The 19,419-nt window shown below is 42.1% G+C and overlaps 1 protein-coding gene across 4 annotated transcripts in view; it reads left to right on the top strand.

Moving 5' to 3' along the window:
* The window catches only part of IQCK (IQ motif containing K), a 91,241-nt gene extending 74,065 nt beyond the window's left edge, over positions 1–17,176 (top strand). For 3 of the 4 annotated variants that reach the window (XM_038419897.2, XM_038419899.2, XM_043493998.1), the window contains one exon: positions 16,592–17,176. In XM_038419897.2, the coding sequence (XP_038275825.1) occupies positions 16,592–16,692 (101 nt within the window). In that variant the 3' untranslated portion in view covers positions 16,693–17,176. Of the gene's footprint in view, positions 1–15,844; positions 16,092–16,591 lie in introns of those variants that run through there. The other variant, XM_043493997.1, reaches the window with a different exon arrangement.
* Positions 17,177–19,419: the final 2,243 nt, after the last annotated feature.

Raw genomic sequence — 19,419 nt, 5'->3', positions numbered from 1 at the left:
CCCTCTGCTGAGGCGGGGAAGCATTTGAATAGTGGTCTCCCACCTCTTGAGAGTGCCCTAACCACTGGGCTATGGGATAGTCTGATATGGGACTCCTTCAGGCTCTCCTGTTGAAACTGTCACACTTTGGATAAATAGTCGAGGAGTGATTGGATCAGGGGGCTGGACCCTGGTCTCTCAAATCCCCAGTGAGCACCCTAACCCCCCAGCTAGGGAGTTCATCTCACTCTCTGGCCCAGTGACATTTAAGTATTTATCCAAAGTGGAACAGCTTCAATAGGTGAGATTGAGGGAGCCACATGAGACTATTTTGTCGCCCAAGTAATTAGATCACTTCCCTGAGAGGTGCGAGAAACCCTCTCTGTTCAAATCCTTTCTCCCCATCAAGCAGAAGAGGGAATTGGACCTGGCTCTCCCACCTCCCAGGTGAGTGCTCTAACCACTGAGTTAAAAGTTATAAGGGACGTGGCTCCTCCTCTGGATAGATTTTGAATGGGGCCCAGTTTGGTGGGTGATCAGAGCATGCCTACTGGATTGGGCCCTCAGACGAGATAGGCACGACCCCCACTATCTTCCCCTGGTTTGAGGAGTGCACTGGGGCTTAGAGATGAAATAGGCATCTGATTGCCTAGACTGAGGCAGCGGTGTGCATGGCCAGAGGCAGGAACTTTTACATTAAAAATGTCGGCACCTAAGGAGTTGGGCAGCAGCTGAGAGCAGGTTTTGTGGACCACAGCGATGCCTAAATCTGGAATTTAGGCAGGGGTGAAAGTAAAGCCGAAGACCTACCAGTACAGGGGCCGACTCTGGCCCCCAGAAGGGGCAGGGCTTCAGGCAGAAGGGGCGGAGCTGGGGGTCAGCGTTCCCCAGCCAGCCCTTTTAAATTGCCAGCCCTGGGGCAGCTGCTCCTTTTGGTCGGCAGCCGGGAGGGGGGCGGCAAAAGGGGCGATGACATTAAAGTGCTGCTGCGGCAGCGCTTTAACTTCGCTGCCCCTTTTGCTCCCCCTGTCGGCGGCCCTGCCAGTAGGGACCCAGCAGGGCCGACTGTGGGCGCAAAAGGGGCAGTGACTTAAAGTCAGCTTTTGACCAGTACCAACCCGTACCAGCTTACTTTCACCCCTGAATTTAGGGATCTGTATCTGGGGCTTAGGTGCCAGCCCTTGCCCTGAAGTCTATGGTAGCTTTTTTATTGGCTACAGCGGGAGCGGAATCAATCCCTGAGAAAGGATTTCAGGTTTGTCTCTGGCTCCTCATGTACTGCAAGTTCCACCTCCAAATTCTTCTTCTTTATTGTAAAACCTCTGAATGGGCTTGCTCCCGCCTATCGCATGCCTTTGGGCTAAATTTAGAGGAAACTAAATTGGCATAATTTACCAATTCCCAGCCTTGGATTAAGGCAGTCTGCCCTCCCCCCCTTGGGCTCCATCCCAACACTGTCTACCTACACTTGGACTGTAGGTGGTATGTCCCATCCCATATATAGTGACTATCTGAGCTATCGTTTCAGGCTGTCTGCAGACTGCGGAAGTTGTCACTGCATCAGTTATACTCAGTTAATGTTTTCAAGCTTTTCTTCACAACCGCAAGGGCTAGAAACTTGGGGGGAGGGTGTAATTAAAGCTTAGATTCTGATGTAATCACTTGATTCCAGGGGTAGGTGCTAGCTGGCTCCTTAATGCCCCACCCCATGGTTCTTCCTAGAGTGCTTTTGTGTTAATCCAGCCCTGCCATCTCTTCTTTCATATATGGTTTTACCAGGATATAATTCCTTGACTCCCGCAGACTTACTTTGTTAGTTACACCTATTTTCACTCACTCCCACTTCCCAATGGTAACTTACATCCCATTACAAATGACCTCTGAAATTGACCCACTAAGTCTAAAGCAGTCAACGTGTATATAACTCACGTGCTGAAGAGCCAAAAAAGAGGAATGTAGCAGTTACCAGGAGGGCATAAGGATGCAAATGTTAAAGTAAGCGTACTTTAACATATGTGTCCGTATACCTTACTCTCACACTTCTACTCACAGATTGGTAAATGGGTACGAGTGAGTCTAATTTTCACTTAATTTACATGTCACCTCTGAATTTTGCTCCTTGTTGCTGCCTGATCTGCTCCCCTGTCAGCTCTACTGATCTAGTGCCAACTTCCTTTCTGGTCTTTCATACAATCTCTTTGCTTTGAGTCCAAAAGCTTTCTCTGCAGCTCCTACCATCTGGAACAATCATCCCATATTTCTCCACTGACTCTCCATCTATTTCAAATCTTATTAGAAAACATCTCTTTTCTTCCTTGTCTGTACCATTTTAATTTCTCTCTCTCTCAGTTTTATTTTGACTTTCTTTCTGTTTCTGTTGTTTAACTCTGCAAAGTGTTTTGGGATGCAGTCAGTATGAAAACATGGCATGAAAGTGACTGTAGAAAATAGAGTGGTGTTTCTCTGTACTGAGTATTATCCTGACAGGTGTATGCTATACTGTCATGCTAGAGTGCCCTCACAATCCAAGGTAGGGACTTGAATAAACTTCAGTTGGTCTTTAATTCTGAGACACTATTTTCCTTCTAAAATGCTGGGTATAGAGAACTTCCCTAGTGGTCAAGAGGACAACCAGCTAGCTCCTTCTGGAGAACAAAATGTCATCTTGTTAATGAAAATTACTGTAAATACTTCAATTTTGTACAACACCTAGCCCAATAGTACCCTGTCTCTAGGTGCTACAGTAATGCAAATAATAATAAATTAGACCGGGCCACAGAGTTGCATTCAGGTCTGGATTAGGAGTAGTCTAGGATATGGGTTTGAGTCTTGAGGGTGAATCAGGGGTAGGATTTGAATTTAGATTAGAACTAGTCAACATTTTTCCATATCTGTTTTTGTGAAAAAATTTGGTTTCTCAAATCCAAAAATATTTCAGTTTTTTAAAATTTTGGAATGACAACTCCAAAAATTTCAAAGAAATGATTCAATATAAAATGAAAAAAAAAAGGTGAAAATTTTCAAAGGAAAAAGCCCTTTACCAACCAACTTTAGTTTAGCTTCAACACCCCTGAAGTTTGGAGATGTGTTTTGGAGAGATTTTTGATTACTTTCTATTTAGCAGAACATAAAAGTCTCCTAAGAGGATGGGACAGCAGCAGCTGGGCTTCTGCTTCATTTGAAAATATTGTTCCTCACTGACTTCATTACTCAGATAGCTAAAATTCTTTTAATTGGAGCCTAGTTAAACAAGTGTATTAAATCTATAACTGCTTTCATGTTATCAGTGATTAAAACTGGCAGGATGTGACACAGAGACAGCATCATCCTTTGTGATTTCCTTTTTTCCCAGCATGCCTTCATGGGGTAGCCTTTCCATTATGCCAGAGCTATAAGCTGTAGCCATAAGATAGCCATTTTAGAACTGGCTATGGTTTGCTGCATCTTCCTGTTTTCTACCTGGTAAGTACTCTTAGCTCATGTCATGTTGCCGTGGTGCTCTGTACCAGTTTGAGTTCCACTGGCTGGTGCAGGGGAAGCAATTGGGAGCGCAGTGACTGCAGCTGGGGCTGGCACCTATGCAGGAAGGTCCAAGAGATTAAGGTTCCTTATATGTTCCCCTCTTGTACACTTATGCCAGCGCTAGGAACAAGCTGATCCTGAGCCTCATAAAACCTGAGCAATGTACTAAGAAGGAGAAGCATAGCTGTGACTGTATTGGAAACAAACAAGTATGTGTTGTGCAATGTAAGGATTTTAAAGACATTTGGTCTTTATTTTTGGATATGTCTAAAGCCTTTATTCATCACTTGCATATGCAATATATCATGCTGACATTCTTGTCTGTTACGCTGGTTCTCTTTGTGCTGGTGTGCTTTTGGAAAAACAACTGGTTCTCTGTACCAGGTGTAGAGGTTTGTATCTTTCTTGTTTTTCCACTCGCTCTCTTTCCTTCCTCCTCTCCTTATTTTGTAAAATATCACAAAAAAGCATGTTTCTTGGGGAAAAATGTTAGAAGAAATGATATATTTATTTCATCTGTGAACATTTTTGAACCAGCAGCTAAAACAAATTAATCAAATATGTTAGCTGTGTGAGATAACTTTACATGATGAAGGCTCTCAATGTGAGACAAAGCAACCTGCACAGCACATAACTTTCTGCTTTCTAGACACAGAATAGAATGTTCCTTTATATGCAATTTGGTTTCATGTGTATATTTCTTTGGAGAGTGCAGCTGCATTAATATCACCAGAAATAGTGGCTTTCTTCTGCCTTGTTACTCTTCTGTATTGAGATATTTTAAAAGAAATGTCTTTAAGGCAACTATCGGGAAACAGAATAGGATACACTGCAGTTTACCATCTCTCTCATGGTACTTCAGGAACGGGTGATTGTGAATTAAGATATTCATAAATGATCTGGAAGATGTAGTTAATAGCACAGCAATGAAATGCACAGGTGATATTAAATTGGCATGAACTGCAAACACCAATGGGAACAGATAAATAATACAAAGAGCCCTGGGAGGTTAGACACTTGGGCAGAAAATAATAAAAATGAAATTATTGGGAAAATGCAAGCTACACCATTTGCTGGTGATGGGAGACTAGGAATACAGATATTCCAGGAAAGGGAGAAACATTGAAAGTAGCTAACCTGAATGAGCCGTAGTTTGGGGTGATAGGCAGCAAATTAGATGTTTGCACCAGAATGTGGCAACAGCAAAGATCAACGTAATTTGAATCTGCATTATGTCACAGACCAGAGAAGTAATAGTCACTCTTTACACAGCTCTGGTGCAGCTGCACTGAATTATGAGGAGAGATTTGCAAAATGAAATATATCTAAGCTAAGACAAGTAAGGAGGACATATATCTGCACATATTTGAAGAGTGTAAATACAATGGATAGAGAAGGTTTGTTGAGTGTGGTACATGAGCGGGAAGGGGAGGGTAAGAGAAATCAGTGAAATTAGGAAAGGGAAAATAATAGTATGCTGAAAAAACTTCCAGACTCCAAAAGCTGCACATAAGTAGGAATATGAGCTTATACATGTGCCTAAATCGATCAGCGTTAATGGAGCCATTTACACCATGTTTGCAGGATTGGATCATTACACTGGGGAATAGTGGAAGGGTGGCATAGTTTGGGACACTTTTAACTAGACTTCAGAGTAGCAGCCGTGTTAGTCTGTATTCGCAAAAAGAAAAGGAGTACTTGTGGCACCTTAGAGACTAACAAATTTATTAGAGCATAAGCTTTCGTGAGCTGTAGCTCACGAAAGCTTATGCTCTAATAAATTTGTTAGTCTCTAAGGTGCCACAAGTACTCCTTTTCTTTTAACTAGACTGAATACATTAAAATGTACTGTAGATAACAGTCCTGCATTGGCAAAAGAAAGAGCCTGGATGACCCTTAAGTTTTAAGATACAGTATTTACAGATAATCTGATTTCGAAACTTTTCCTAAAACAAAAGCTCTATATTCAGAATTGTTTAAAATGGGCTTCATAAAAACAATAGTTTGCAATGAAAAAATAAGCAAAGTTTGCAAGCTTTTACATTAGACCAAAAAAGCCTTACAAACCTCTTTGACACTAAATAATCCAAGAACAAAGCAGTGTTGATAGCTGTGTATGTGGTGTTTACATCAAGCTAATTCAAAATGCTTGAGATGCTTAGAAAGTTTAATTTTGGCAGTAACAGCTGAGAATGTGATAAAAGTCATAAGACTCCTGATGTGGAGTCTGCTGTATTGGTCCACACCCCTGAGTCAGATTCTTCGGAAAGCTAAAACCCTTGCAAGTCTACATTAGTCATGGCTGAAAAAATTAAAAGTGATAGTTTCGATAGATGACGGCTAGACATGTGATCCCCTAAGTAGTATAGAGTCAGAGTAATATTGCAGCTACTGAGTACACAAAGTAGCTTTCCGATATAAACATTCTATTTTTCCCCCAATGTCTTTGCTCGAAGCTACGTGTCATTCTTCAGAGTAGCAGCCGTGTTAGTCTGTATTCGCAAAAAGAAAAGGAGTACTTGTGGCACCTTAGAGACTAACAAATTTGTCATTCTGCAACCTTGGCAAGACGGTGTTCCTTGATGTCTTCTTAAAGTTGACCTGCAAAAGGAAAAAAGAGCTTGTGCCTTTTTGTGATGCAGAGAGAAGGCTGAAATAAATACAATTTTTTTTAAAAAAAAGGTGAGGAGAGGGTGCTAGTGGTGGGGGAGTGTTCTCCTTTTTTACATCTGTTTTCTCTGGAAGACTAGTGACCAGAGAATTAGTGAAACTGCAACATGATGAAGCTACAAGCTGAACAGTTGAAAGGGAAAGAGATTTTTTTTGATCATTTAGAGTTTTTGTTTTAGTTCTTCGTTGTTTACCCCACTCCAATGTGTATAAACGCTTGGGGAAAAGGCTGAACGCCCCTGCCTCTTCGGTTTAAGGTGTGAGGGCTCACAATACTTATTTAATACTTCCAACAAAGCCTGCAAGAAAACCAGACTTGACACCCCTGATATTTTAACAGTTAAAAAACAAGCAGGAAAATAAAACAAAACTACCAGCACCACCCTTTATGGCCACCTTCATAAATGATAAGGAAGCAAAACAGTGCAAATCACCAATTAAAAAAAATAATCTTCAGTACTTTCCTGGACTCCACAAACAGTAAATGGTTTTACAACACTGAATTGTGTTTTACAAAATGTAAACCAATTAAAAAAAAAAAACAAAATCAAATATTTCCTTTTGATTCTGTAAATATTTGGAATATTCCAATGTGCATTTCCAGAACTCTTCTTAATGTATTTGGCAGGATGTAAAATGTGGGTGGGAAGAAGGGGTAATATAGTGATTATCAAATGCAGAGTTTTGGTACTGTTCATGCTTCGACAGGCCACAAACTACTGTAGAGCTTTGCCATGTTATTTATAGAGTAGCAGTGATGTGCATGGTACATTACAGAGAATACATATTGTTAGCCGCTAAATTCCACTTGGTGCTAGGGCCCACATTTTGCACTATGGTTAATGAGCAGTGGGTGATGCTTCTGCCTGCTCGTGTATCTTGTGCCTGCTCATGTATCTTGTGCCTGAGAGTATAAATAGGAACTGGAGAGGGTCTGGCATATTTTCTATGTAGTAGAAATTTCTGCAGTATGGTTGTCTCATAGGTGTAAATGCAGTTTCTGTGAAACCTCATCAGCAGACTTGGTAAAAAGAAAAGGAGTACTTGTGGCACCTTAAAGACTAACAAATTTATTAGAGCATAAGCTTTCGTGAGCTACAGCTCACAAATTTGTTAGTCTCTAAGGTGCCACAAGTACTCCTTTTCTTTTTGCGAATACAGACTAACACGGCTGCTACTCTGAAACCTGAGACTTGGTAAAGGGACACTCCTGTTTTCTGCCCAAGTTGGCTCCCTTCCATTTTCTCCAGTTGCAGAAGTCTTCCCCCAACCCCCCTGCACCATTTATTGTAGTAGCACCCCTCCTCCCCCATCCTAATTCTGTCCAGCTCTCCCTTGCTGGCCTGCATCCCTCCCTTTTCACCTCCCCTCCATTTCCAAACTCTCTCCTGTTTTTCCTTCCCCATTATATAGACACAACCCATCTGTATTGCTCAGGTGCTCTGACTGTCTTTGTTCTGGATTTTTCTTCTCTCTGTCCAGACTCCTCTTTGCCATAGTGACTAGATTTTCATCCTACCTGTTTAGGCTTATGTTAGTTTTCCAGAAACAAATCTATTCTCTTGCTGTGGGTTTCTTTCTGGGCAGTATCGAGTGCTGATCTCAGGTCACGGATTCCTCTGTGAGAGGATAATGGGATGTGATTAGGAATTGTTACAGTCTCATCATTATGCGTGATTCGATTTGTTCCATTCTCTCTCACTTTAAGATGTTCATCTGGTCCTTTTCTTCCAACATTTTTATGGATGTGTTGCTGCTTATAGACTTTGAATTGTACAGATACTCTCCAAAATGCAAGAATGTTGGAAGAATGTTCCTGCTGTTTTTGTTAGATGCCAAATCTAAAATCAATGGTCCCTCTCCTAAAATAACCTCTGAAATGCACACATTAAAAAAGATTAAGGAAAACTCAGTGCTCCACATGGAAAAGTGACTCCAAAGTTACTGAAAATTGAGGGAAAGATGCATGGTTTAGAGAAATTGTCTTAAGAAAACCTGAAAAAATCTGCTGTATGCCTCATATTTTACTGTTTTTTTTCAGGCAACATCAGTGGAGAATACTAGCCAGCTAATTCATATATCTCAAAATTTTCAGCCATTCCACCTCCACCTCCACTGTCAGCTAGTTTCTATAGTAGGGTGCGTCTGTGTTTGTTTCTGTATCTATGTATCAGATTTGAGTCCCTTAAATAGTTAAGGAGTACTTGTGGCACCTTAGAGACTAACAAATTTATTAGAGCATAAGCTTTCGTGAGCTACAGCTCACTTCATCGGATGCATCCAATGCATCCGATGAAGTGAGCTGTAGCTCACGAAAGCTTATGCTCTAATAAATTTGTTAGTCTCTAAGGTGCCACAAGTACTCCTTTTCTTTTTGCGAATACAGACTAACACGGCTGCTACTCTGAAACCTTAAATAGTTGTAGGCTTGATCCTAGGTGGAGAAGTCAATTTCCCTTGAATTGTTTGTGTCCTTAAAGGAATGAAGGCCCAGGGCAAGTGTGATGCATATGAATGGAATGGAATTCCAGAAACATCATGAGTAAATCTAGTTGCCTTAAAGCAGACTGGGCTGCAAACTGCTTTTAAATAATGATTCTATCTTGAGAATTTGTTAGTCTCTAAGGTGCCACAAGTACTCCTTTTCTTTTTATCTTGAGAATGTCAGTGCAAATGGTGTGTGGAGTCCTGTGAGGTGCCAAGTACCCTTCACTCCCACTGCTGTCACTGGCCACTGAGGGTACTCAGCACCTAGCATTGAAAGCTTATGCTCAAATAAATTTGTTAGTCTCTAAGTTGCCACAAGTACTCCTTTTCTCATTGTTGGTCAGTTAGCCTAAACCAGTTTCTATGTCTCTACACTACTGTCTGTGTCGGCATAATTTATGTCGCTCAGGGATGTGAAAAAAACACCCCCCCTCAGCAACATGAGCCCTCATCTGCACAGTGCTATGTTGGCATGAGAAAATCGCCATCCGCTTTTTCTGCTTGTGGAGGTGGTTTTATGCAGACGGGAGAGCTCTGTATGCATACATATAAGACTAAACAGTCTTTAAGCCAAAGTATAAGCACTTTACAATCCTGCTACTCCTTTTACACGTTGTGTTGTGTTTATGTTGTGTTGAATCATCACCTTTGGAGCGCTCAACATGAGGTGCTTCTTTGGATTCATAAATAAATGGCATATCTGGGCCCAACTTCTATCTTATAAAATGTTTCCTTCACAATATCAGTTTCCTGTCACAGTTGGTTGAGAATTTCTTGAAGCAAAAGGTTTTACCAGTAGTAACCTAGCTGGAGACTTCTAAGATCAAGGAGCTAGAAATAAACATTTAAAAAAGTCACTGTCTCTTTAAAAATCAAGTCTTGTTCCAGCATGACTACTAGCAGCTCCAATTTCATGTTCAGGCTGCTTTGGCATTTCACTGGCATGCTAGGATGATATTCCGTTCTATATATATTTTATACTAAGCCCCTGCTAATAAGCTAGACAAAATAGCTTTTCTTTAATGGGACTTAATTTCCTTATAGTCTTATTGTCCCACAGTCTGTCAACTCTGTGGCATTTTTCATTATCACTTTCAAATGTTTCAGTTGCTAACTGTAATTCTCCTATTCTCTGATTTAAAAAAAACCAATCAAACACACAACGGTATGGATGTGCAAACCTTTTGTATTCCTAGGATATTGTCTAACACTAGTTATACTGTGAAGTAGTGTATGAAGTAGGTCATACCTTGTTCATTGTTTTGCTGAAACAACCAAATCTTCAATAGAACATTTCAGTCTTGACTTGGAATTTGTGCGCTAGGATTGCCCATAAAAAATGACCTCCTTTGTCTCATATAAGTGGTAAAGATGTATGTACTTAATGCATAACTAAATAGGGCACAAATATTACTATTAACCCTGAAGTTTTAACCATGCAGTTGTGAGTTTTGCAGCTACAAAACTTCAGAGTGCTTTGAATTTCCCCCTTTGGCTTTACATGTTTCACCTAACAAATTCAAAGTCAGTCCTTCCCTTGCCATCTGTGTAAGTATTGCAGCACATAGGTGGTACAGTATGTAAAATGACCCACAGTTTTAAGAACATAACGGTAGCCATACTGATACATAACCATGTTTTTTATGTAGTTCAGTACCAAGTAGTGCTAAACCTGCTCATTCAAAGCATGCTCCTGCTCCCATCCAAGTCAATTGCAGAATTCCTAATTGACTTCCATTACTGGTGGAGCAGGATTATATGAATTACGAAATGCCTTAGTACAATGGGGATTAAAGAGGTTCTGATGTATATTTTAAAATATGGGCCTTTATTAATCAGTAGAAGGAGAGAAATCCAGTATTGACAACTCTAAAATGGCATAAACAATTTAAAACTGTGTAACAAATGTGATTTTGAAATATGGAAGATATGAACCCTGAAAAAATGGGAGTAATATTGAGAGGTATTATACCAGTGCTACCAACCCCAAACACTCAAAAATCACGAGTCAAGCCTTAAAAAATTGAGATTGTCTTAATTATGAGATTTTATTTTTAAGATTTGAGATTTTATTTGTCCTCCTGGAGTTTGAGCCTTTAGATTACATTCATGTCACATTTTCAAGCTCTCCTTTCAACCCATGAAGGCTAGAAACTACTTTAAAAAACAAACAAACCTAAGATTCTCATTATTATTTATTATTTGTATTATGGTAGCTCCGGTCAGGGACTAAGAAACTATTATGTACAAACACAGAACAAAAAAGAGGATCCCTGTCTCTAGGAGTTGATGTTTTAGAAAAGCACCAAATATCATTTGGGGGAAGGGATAGCTCAGTGGTTTGAGCATTGGCCTGCTAAACAAACCCAGGGTTGTGAGTTCAATCCTTGAGGGGGCCATTTAGGGATCTGGGGCAAAAATTGGGGACTGGTCCTGCTTTGAGCAGGGGGTTGGACTAGATGACCTCCTGAGGTCCCTTCCAACCCTGATATTCTATGATTATGAGATTCAGGATAAAAACCATGAGTTGCAACATTGTGTAACAGAAGTAAGATTTCAATAGTGTTGGTGTAACTACATTTCTTAAACTAGCTGCTGTACCTTTCTGAGGCTGACTTTCACACCACCTGTGGCACTGAAGCCTTTTGGAGTTGTGTTATTGCCTTTAGTTGGAGCAGAATCTGCCCGTTCCATACGGGTCAGCTTTGTGGGTGGTACCTCAGACTTTTGCAATATATATTTAATTTTTTAATTGCCTGTCTGAACCAGAGCTGGGCAACTCCATTTTCTCATTCCTTTTGTTTTTCCAGACATAATGAGTGACATCTGTGCACAGCCATCATAGCCACTACAGAACTGGCATTCTCTTGCAGTTTACCCTGAGGAAATATGTCCAGAACTTCCCCCTTCCCTCCCCTGAAATTCCAAAAAAAACCTCTCCAGTGAGCAACTTGGTCTCTCCAGCACAATAGAATTGCAGTTCTGTGATGTCTGTGAACTAGGGTGACCATATTTTCCTAGGCTGAATATAGGACACCTAATAAAATTACGTTTTCAAGTGAGTTCAGTGGTAATCAATCAGAACTATGCAGTACGAACATTCAAATTAACATCAAGTTGACAAAGCCTCTGTTAAAAAGAAATACATAGCAGGATTCTTTTTATTACCTTATCTTTAAGGCTTTAGGGTTCACATCGGGAGGGTGGACACACACACTGGGTGTGAGGGAAGGGATGGGAGCTGCTTCCAGCCACAGGGGGCAGGGGGAGGGATAATCAGGCTGTTTTTTGCAGATCTATTTGCGCCCCCCCCCCCCATGCAGCTTGCTCCTTCCTGCCTGCAGTGTCAACACCTCTAGGCTACTGCTGGCTGCTGACATAACCCAGCTGCCAGGGCCGGCTCCAGACACCAGCATTCCAGGCAGGTGCTTGGGGCAGCAGTTAGAAAGGGGCGGCGGTGTTTCTGCCGTGGCGGCAATTTGGCGGCGGCTCCTCTATCCTGACGGCCACGGCGGCAGCTTCTCCCTTTTGCCGGCCACGGCGGCAGTTTTTTTTCCACTGCGTGGGGCGGCGAAAACTGTAGAGCAGGCCCTGCCAGCTGCCTCCTGTCCTGTCCCCCCACCCACTACAGTGTGGGCAGGAAGGGGTTAAGCCCTAAGGATGTGTTGTGCCCCACGGCCCAGGGAACCTGACTGCAGGGGCTTCAACAGCAGCCTGGCCAAAGAGGTGGCTCAGCAGGAGAGAGTGCCTAGGGGACAGATTTCAGAGTAGCAGCCGTGTTAGTCTGTATTCGCAAAAAGAAAAGGAGTACTTGTGGCACCTTAGAGACTAACAAATTTATTAGAGCATAAGCTTTCGTGAGCTACAGGGGGCAGGACCTGGAGTGGGGTGAAGATGGTGCTAAGCCCATGCCCCGGGGGCTGCTGTGGAGTCTACACATTCAGGGCATGCACAGGCTTGAAATTGCTTCCTCCTCCCTCACCAGTGCAGGACTTTGGCACATGCAGGTCTCAGCTCCTCCTGGCCAGCACCCTGAGCTGGAGAGTCTTGGGCTTTCCCAGGGTGCCTGCCCAGCCAAAGGCAGTGGGGGAAGGAAGGAGCCTGCTAGCCAGGCTGCTGGTGAGCTGAGTGCTCCAACTGGTGGCTGGTTCTCCACACAGTTCTGGGAGTGAGACACGCCCTGTTGGGGGGGGACATGGAAGCACAATGGGGCAGGAGGGGTAAACGGGCAAAGCTGAGAGAGGATAGTGAGAGTGGGAGCACGTAAAGGGCTTATGGGTAGGCAACAGATGCGACACATGGTGTGTGTGACCTGCTCGCACACACCAGCCACTGCAGGCCAGAAATGGGATGGGAGGGCCCTGCTGGCTGAAAGCAGGCATGCAGCGGGGGGCTGCACTGATGGACTAGCAGTGGGAGCGGCCAGCCCTGCATGCTGCATCTTTGCCCCGCCACCGGCCTTGAACATCCACCCCCACACTCACCGCTGTAAGGAGGGCAGCTGGCGAGCAGGGATCTGGCCAGCAGCAGGACCCACCAATACTGCTGACAATAAGATAGAAAATATGGGACAATTTGCATGTTTTAAAGAAAAAGTCGGGACACCTGCAGGAGAGCTTAAATACGGGACTGTCCCTTTTAAATTGGGACATCTAGACACCCTGCTGTGAACACTTTCCAGCATCATTACAGAATGAAGCAGACCTGTACAACTGAAGTACAATTTGTTTTTAAAACAATTTGTAAAAAAGCTAGAAAACCTATAAGTGGGCTAAACATGCTCCCACTGAATGCAATGGCAAGCCTCCCATTGACTTCTGTAGGAGCAGAATCCTGCACATAATTAGTATGCTTGTAATCAGTTCATGTTCACGTGATGTATTCCCTTTAAATATCTTGGTTGTCTGGGCACAATGGGCTGGATCCTCAGCTAGTGTGAATCGTCGTTGCTCCACTCCACTTGCTCTACAAGAGCGCTATGGTGATTTACACCAGCCAAGGAACTGGCCTCATATTTTCAAAATATTAATTGCTGTTACTGCAGTTTGAGGACTAACTGCCTGAAAAATATATTTTTTATAAATATATTTTTCCAAATTAAGTTTCCAGCGAAGAGGGATTTTTTCCAATCTTCCCATACATCCCCCACAGAATACTGTGTGCAGTTCTGGTCTCCCATGTTTAAAAAGGATGAATTCAAACTGGAGCAGGTACAGAGAAGGGCTACTAGGATGATCCGAGGAATGGAAAACTTGTCTTATGAAAGGAGACTTAGGAGCTTGGCTTGTTTAGCCTAACTAAAAGAAGGTTGAGGGGAGATATGATTGCTCTCTTTAAATATATCAGAGGGATAAATACAGGAGAGGGAGAGGAATTATTTCTGCTCAGCACCAATGTGGACACAAGAACAAATGGGAAAAACCGGCTACCAGGAAGTTTAGGCTGAAATTAGATGAAGGTTTCCTAACCATCAGAGGAGTGAAGTTTTGGAATAGCCTTCCAAGGGAAGCAGTGGGGGCAAAAGATCTATCTGGTTTTAAGATTCTACTTGATAAGTTTATGGAGGAGATGGTATGATGGGATAATGGGATTTTGGTAAGTAATTGATCTTTAAATATTCAGGGGTAAATAGGACTAATCCCTGAGATGGGATATTAGATGGATTGGGATCTGAGTTACCAAGGAAAGAATTTTCTGTAGTATGTGGCTGGTGAATCTGTGCCCATATGCTCAGGGTTTAGCTGATTGCCATATTTGGGGTCGGGAAGGAATTTTCCTCCAGGGCAGATTGGAGAGGCCCTGGAGATTTTTCGCCTTCCTCTGTAGCCTGGGGCATGGTTGACTTGAGGGAGGCTTCTCTGCTCCTTGAAGTCTTTAACCATGATTTAAGGACTTCAATAGCTCAGACATAGGTGAGGTTTTTCATAGGAGTGGGTGGGTGAGATTCTGTGGCCTGCGCTGTGCAGGAGGTCGGACTAGATGATCAGAATGGTCCCTTCTGACCTTAGTATCTATGAATCTGAATCCCAAGGAAAGCTTCCTTTTTTTGCCTATCTTAGAAGCAAGAGAATGTCTGAAGCTATTGAAATAACTCTTTGAAATCCAAATTCAGGTTGACAGCCTGTGCTGTGTGGTTTAGTGTGATGAGCTTTGAAAATGTCATGCCTAAACAACATGGTCTGTGATAGAACACGGAGGCACTGCTATTGGGCACCTCTAAAATACCTGTTTACCCAGCCTGTTTCACTTTAACGTTGAACAATACGTGTAAGGTTCAGTCTCTTCGGAAACACTTGTAAAAAGTAACCTCATAGTATTCTGGGAATATTAAACAAACTAGTTGTCCATTAGTGAATATTCCATACATGGTGCAAAATTGTTACATTCATCATAGTAACTTGGAATACATTTTTAACCAGTTTAATTTTTCTACTTAGCATCCACTAAGCCAAGTGATTTAGTATCAAAAGAAGGTCTTTTACCAACCAGGCATTGCACATGTACCAACATTGTCTTTTCCATTGTGGGCCTGTGGCATACCTTGCAATCTCAGCCATATTTGGGTTCCTTAGAAAACTTATTTTTGAGTTTAACACTACCAAGTGCTGAGTTTCTCACCTCCAAAAGTTTTCTGCTGTGTTTTGCTCACAAGCTGAGATCTTCCAGGCTAGGGAAACTTAGTCAGGAAGTTTAAATTAGAACATGGACCCATTGTGCCCAGACCTATCTGTATAAGCAAGAGGTTGGGTTTTTTTTTATTTGCACCTCTCACTGGAGGAGTTAAGCTATACTGGATCTGAACTTTCCTGAAAGTTAACTTTCCTTTCATGCATACTGGCTTCCCAACATGACTGTCCTCTGTCTGGAAGAGCTGAACTTTGCAGCCCCCTTCTGAAGTACAGGCAATAGATAGCATAAAAAGTCAAATAATAAGTCTGTTAAGTTTTCTTTAAGAACAGCACAATATAGAACATTGGATATCACATAACTTGGCTGATTGCTTGTCTCAGAGAAAAATATTACAATAATCTGCATATAGCGCTTAGAGCTTTGAAGGGAACTTTCACTAGAAGGTGGAGCTTTTTACTATTATGTGGGGGGAGGGAGGGGTTGTTGTTTACTGCAGCAAGCAACCCTGTGCTGGTTGTTTGGCTGATTTATTTTTTTTCCCCCTCCAATTTGGCAGACGGTTCTGTATCACATGGATCACATTCTTGTTTGCACTGTGACACAGAGGAAACTATTCTTTATTGACCTTGCTGTTGGCCCTAGTGATTGAAAACAACAGATAAATTTGGTGAGCTGGAAGGCTTGATCTGACGTTAGCTTTTATTTAAAAATTCTTCAAAGTCAAGAAACTCAAGAGTATGTCTAGACTGCAATTAAAAACATACAGCTGGCCCGTACCAGCTGAATCAGGCTAGGGGGTTCAGGCTAAGGGGCTGTTTAATTCAGACGTTTTTTGCTGAGGCCCAGCCTGGGACCCACCCACCCACTTCATAGGGTCCTAGAAGACCAGGCTGCAACTGAGCCCAAATGTCTATGTCACAGTTAAACAGCCCCATACCCCAAGACTTTCAAGCTTGGGTCAGCTGGCACTGGACAGCCACAGGTTTTTATTTAACTGCAGTAAAGACATACCCTCAACTGCTTTCACCTTTGACTCCCGTGAACAATCCTGATGACTTCTAATTAGAAGATAAATTCTGCCTTCAGTTACATAGGCACAGTAATGTCAGTGAGGATTGTGTACGAGGATCTGAGGACAGAACATTTTTCAAGGAAAAAGATGCTATGCATTTCTAAAAATGATTTTCGTTATCGTTTTTGATGCAGGTAGTGTGCTTACAGTAGAGACGTAGAAATGACTTCAATTCCTGCGTGTGTTGCACAAAGTTAAACATTTAATATTTTTGTTTTTATCTGGTTGCAGTGGGAAGCAAATTAGACTCAGAAGAACCAATACCAAATCGTTCTGGAGTTTCGATTTTGTTTCTTTCACCAACACCGCAAAATACCGAGCTCATGGACTGAGTTTCTTGTATGGTTATCTGATTTGGAAATTCTCCTGGAGTTACATGCTTACTTTAATAAGTGAAGTGTTGTACATCAAGAAGGGCCACATAAGGACCTGGTTCTGCAGTCATTCAGCACACCAGGGACAAAAATACAGCCCTAGCATAAGTGAACACTATGAAGTCAGTGGAACCGTGCCCCCTTAAAACAAGAGCTGAGTTTGGCCAAAGGCTTTATGCCCAGTCCTAAACACTCAGGCAAAAGTTTCCAGCTAGATAGAAACTTCCACTGAAATAAATGGCGGTTTCTGCCCATACAAAATCTGGGTGTAAAATGAAGGGCAGATTCTCAGCTGCTGTAAATGGGTTATAGCTCCCTTGGCTTCAGTGGAGCTACAGTAATTTACACCAGCTAAGAATCTACCCCAAGGCCCAAACTGTCAGATATGCTGTGCTTCCACAACTCCAGCTGAAGTCAGTGAGAGCTAGGGTTGCTCAGCACTCCTTAAAAACAGTCTGAGGGCCTCTTGTTGTCCCTTGTCTGTGCCAAGAGAGTATGACGATTATATGATTAGAGCAAAATGGTAGCAGTTTAGACCCATTTTTGCATTGGTATAGGTAACTACAGAAGGTGCAAGGCAATGGGCATGCAGGCCCTGAGTAAGGGCCTCAGTTTGCCCCACTATCCATTTAGTTTCCCTGGTGGATACGTCATCGGTGGGCCTTTTGCACCAGATTAAATGTCACATTTAGAAAAGCTATGCACAGAGTTGACAAATTTAAGTCTGACAAAAATCTCATTGACTTAAATGGTGCCAGGTAAGATGTATAGTCAAAACTAATATTGGTACCATTTCACCTCATGTCACCAACTTGGTGGGATACTCCACAGACTAATTCTGCCTCTAATATCAGTAGGCTATGGAGAATTTAAAGATTAAGGTAAACTATAACTCCAAGTTACCACAAATCTTGTAAGTAAATAGTAATGCCTTTATTTTTTGTTAAGAACAGCATTTTGAAAATAAACATTTGCCCATGCTTTACAACCTTTTTAATTTTGTATACGTCTATACAGTCATTATGGTACACGTTGATTGTCTTGAAAATCCTTCAGAGGTGTACTTAAGATATCAGTATGCAACAACCAGCGGAAAAGAAAGGTACGTTATAAAACACACATTAATACATTTAATAAATATATATTTATCAAAAATGAGCCTTAGCTCTCCTCAGTTAATAAAAAGCACCTGCTGGGTAATCTTGTAAGCTGGTAGAATAGTCCAATTGTTTAACTATAAAAATTACAGTGCTCCCTTTTGCACAGCCTTTAGTTAGACTCGAACATAGCCAGCCATGATTCCTGTCTGATACTAAATACAAACTAGTGAGCTCTGCAACAGTTGACATCTACCTTATTTATAGAAACAACTGTGTGCACTTAGGGCTCCATCCTATCAGGTGCTATACATCTCCTGGGAGGTGCTAAGCACCCTCAACTCTCACTGCAGTTGGGACTGGGTCTTAATGTATGGCTGTGAACTGCTTTCTAGCTTTTAGCCATTGAATAGAAGCCACTTCTTACAGAAATGTTTTCTGTAACAACGTTTTAAAAATGTTTTAGGATTTCATTTTTCTGTATAGGTAAGAGGCCAGAAGGAAATAACCATTATTAATTTTAAAAGGGACAACATAGTAGCTTTTATAAAGCTAATTATAACAATCCTGAAAGATTTGTGTTTACAGTTACTTAGTACTTTGCTCACAGATGCTCTACATTCTAAAAGGCAGAAGTAAACAACTTGTTTACATTAATAAAAATAAATTAACACAAAGGTGCCTTCAGTCACGTGTTATTTGAAGCATTTGGCATTAGACTATCAAATGGCAAAAATAAGTTGCCTATTCTAGTTGTGTGAAGCTGGAAAATGAATAAACTCCTTCTTCTAATCAGTTAACACACCTCCGCTACTCCAAATTGAAGACCCAATCCTGCATGCTATTACTAATGTGAACAGTCCTAACTCACATGACCACTCAATGGGACTGAGGCTTTGTCTACACTACCAAGTTTTGTCACCAAAAACTGCCTTTGGCAACAAAACAGTGAGAGCATACACACTGCAATGCAACTTTTGTCCGGAAAAACACCCAGTTTCGGTGACAAAAAGCTGCCACCCCTACAAGAGACGTTTTTCTTTTCCCCTCCCTTTATTGTCGACAAAGAGCCAGTGTAGACACTGCTGTTTGTTTTGTCGGCAGAACTGGTTTCCGCCAGTATCCCACAATGCCTGCCCTGGTCGCTCTGCTCAGTGTTTTGATCTCTCCTGCCCTGCAGGCATGTGCCCCTCCCCTTTCAAAGCTGCGAGAAGTGGGCTGCTCCCTGTGGGGAACAAAGAGCAAATCATTGGCTCCTGTTCTGCCCTGCACTAGGATCGCTGCAGCAGACAGACTGCTGTCCCAGGGAGAGGGGCAGGAGAGACTGCTTTGACATGCCTCAACATGCAGAGTTCACTGAGGTGGCTGTGGCATTCGGCTCCAGCTTCCCACAACGCTACACTACACTGCGTGATAAATACCCACAGTGCATTGCTCATGCTGTCGATGATGGTGCCCACAATGTGGACATGATCTGTTGACAGAGGGAGCAAGTGTGAACACCCTTTGGCGATTTTTGTTTTGTCGACTTTTGGGTGTCAACATAAGTTTTGTCGACAAAACTTGGTAGTGTAGACAAAGCCTAATT

This window comes from Dermochelys coriacea, chromosome 10, assembly GCF_009764565.3.
Source record: "Dermochelys coriacea isolate rDerCor1 chromosome 10, rDerCor1.pri.v4, whole genome shotgun sequence".
NCBI classification, from domain to species: Eukaryota; Metazoa; Chordata; order Testudines; family Dermochelyidae; genus Dermochelys; species Dermochelys coriacea.
The sequence above is the reverse complement of the archived record's forward strand: the minus strand, read 5'-3'. Positions and strand labels throughout refer to the sequence as shown.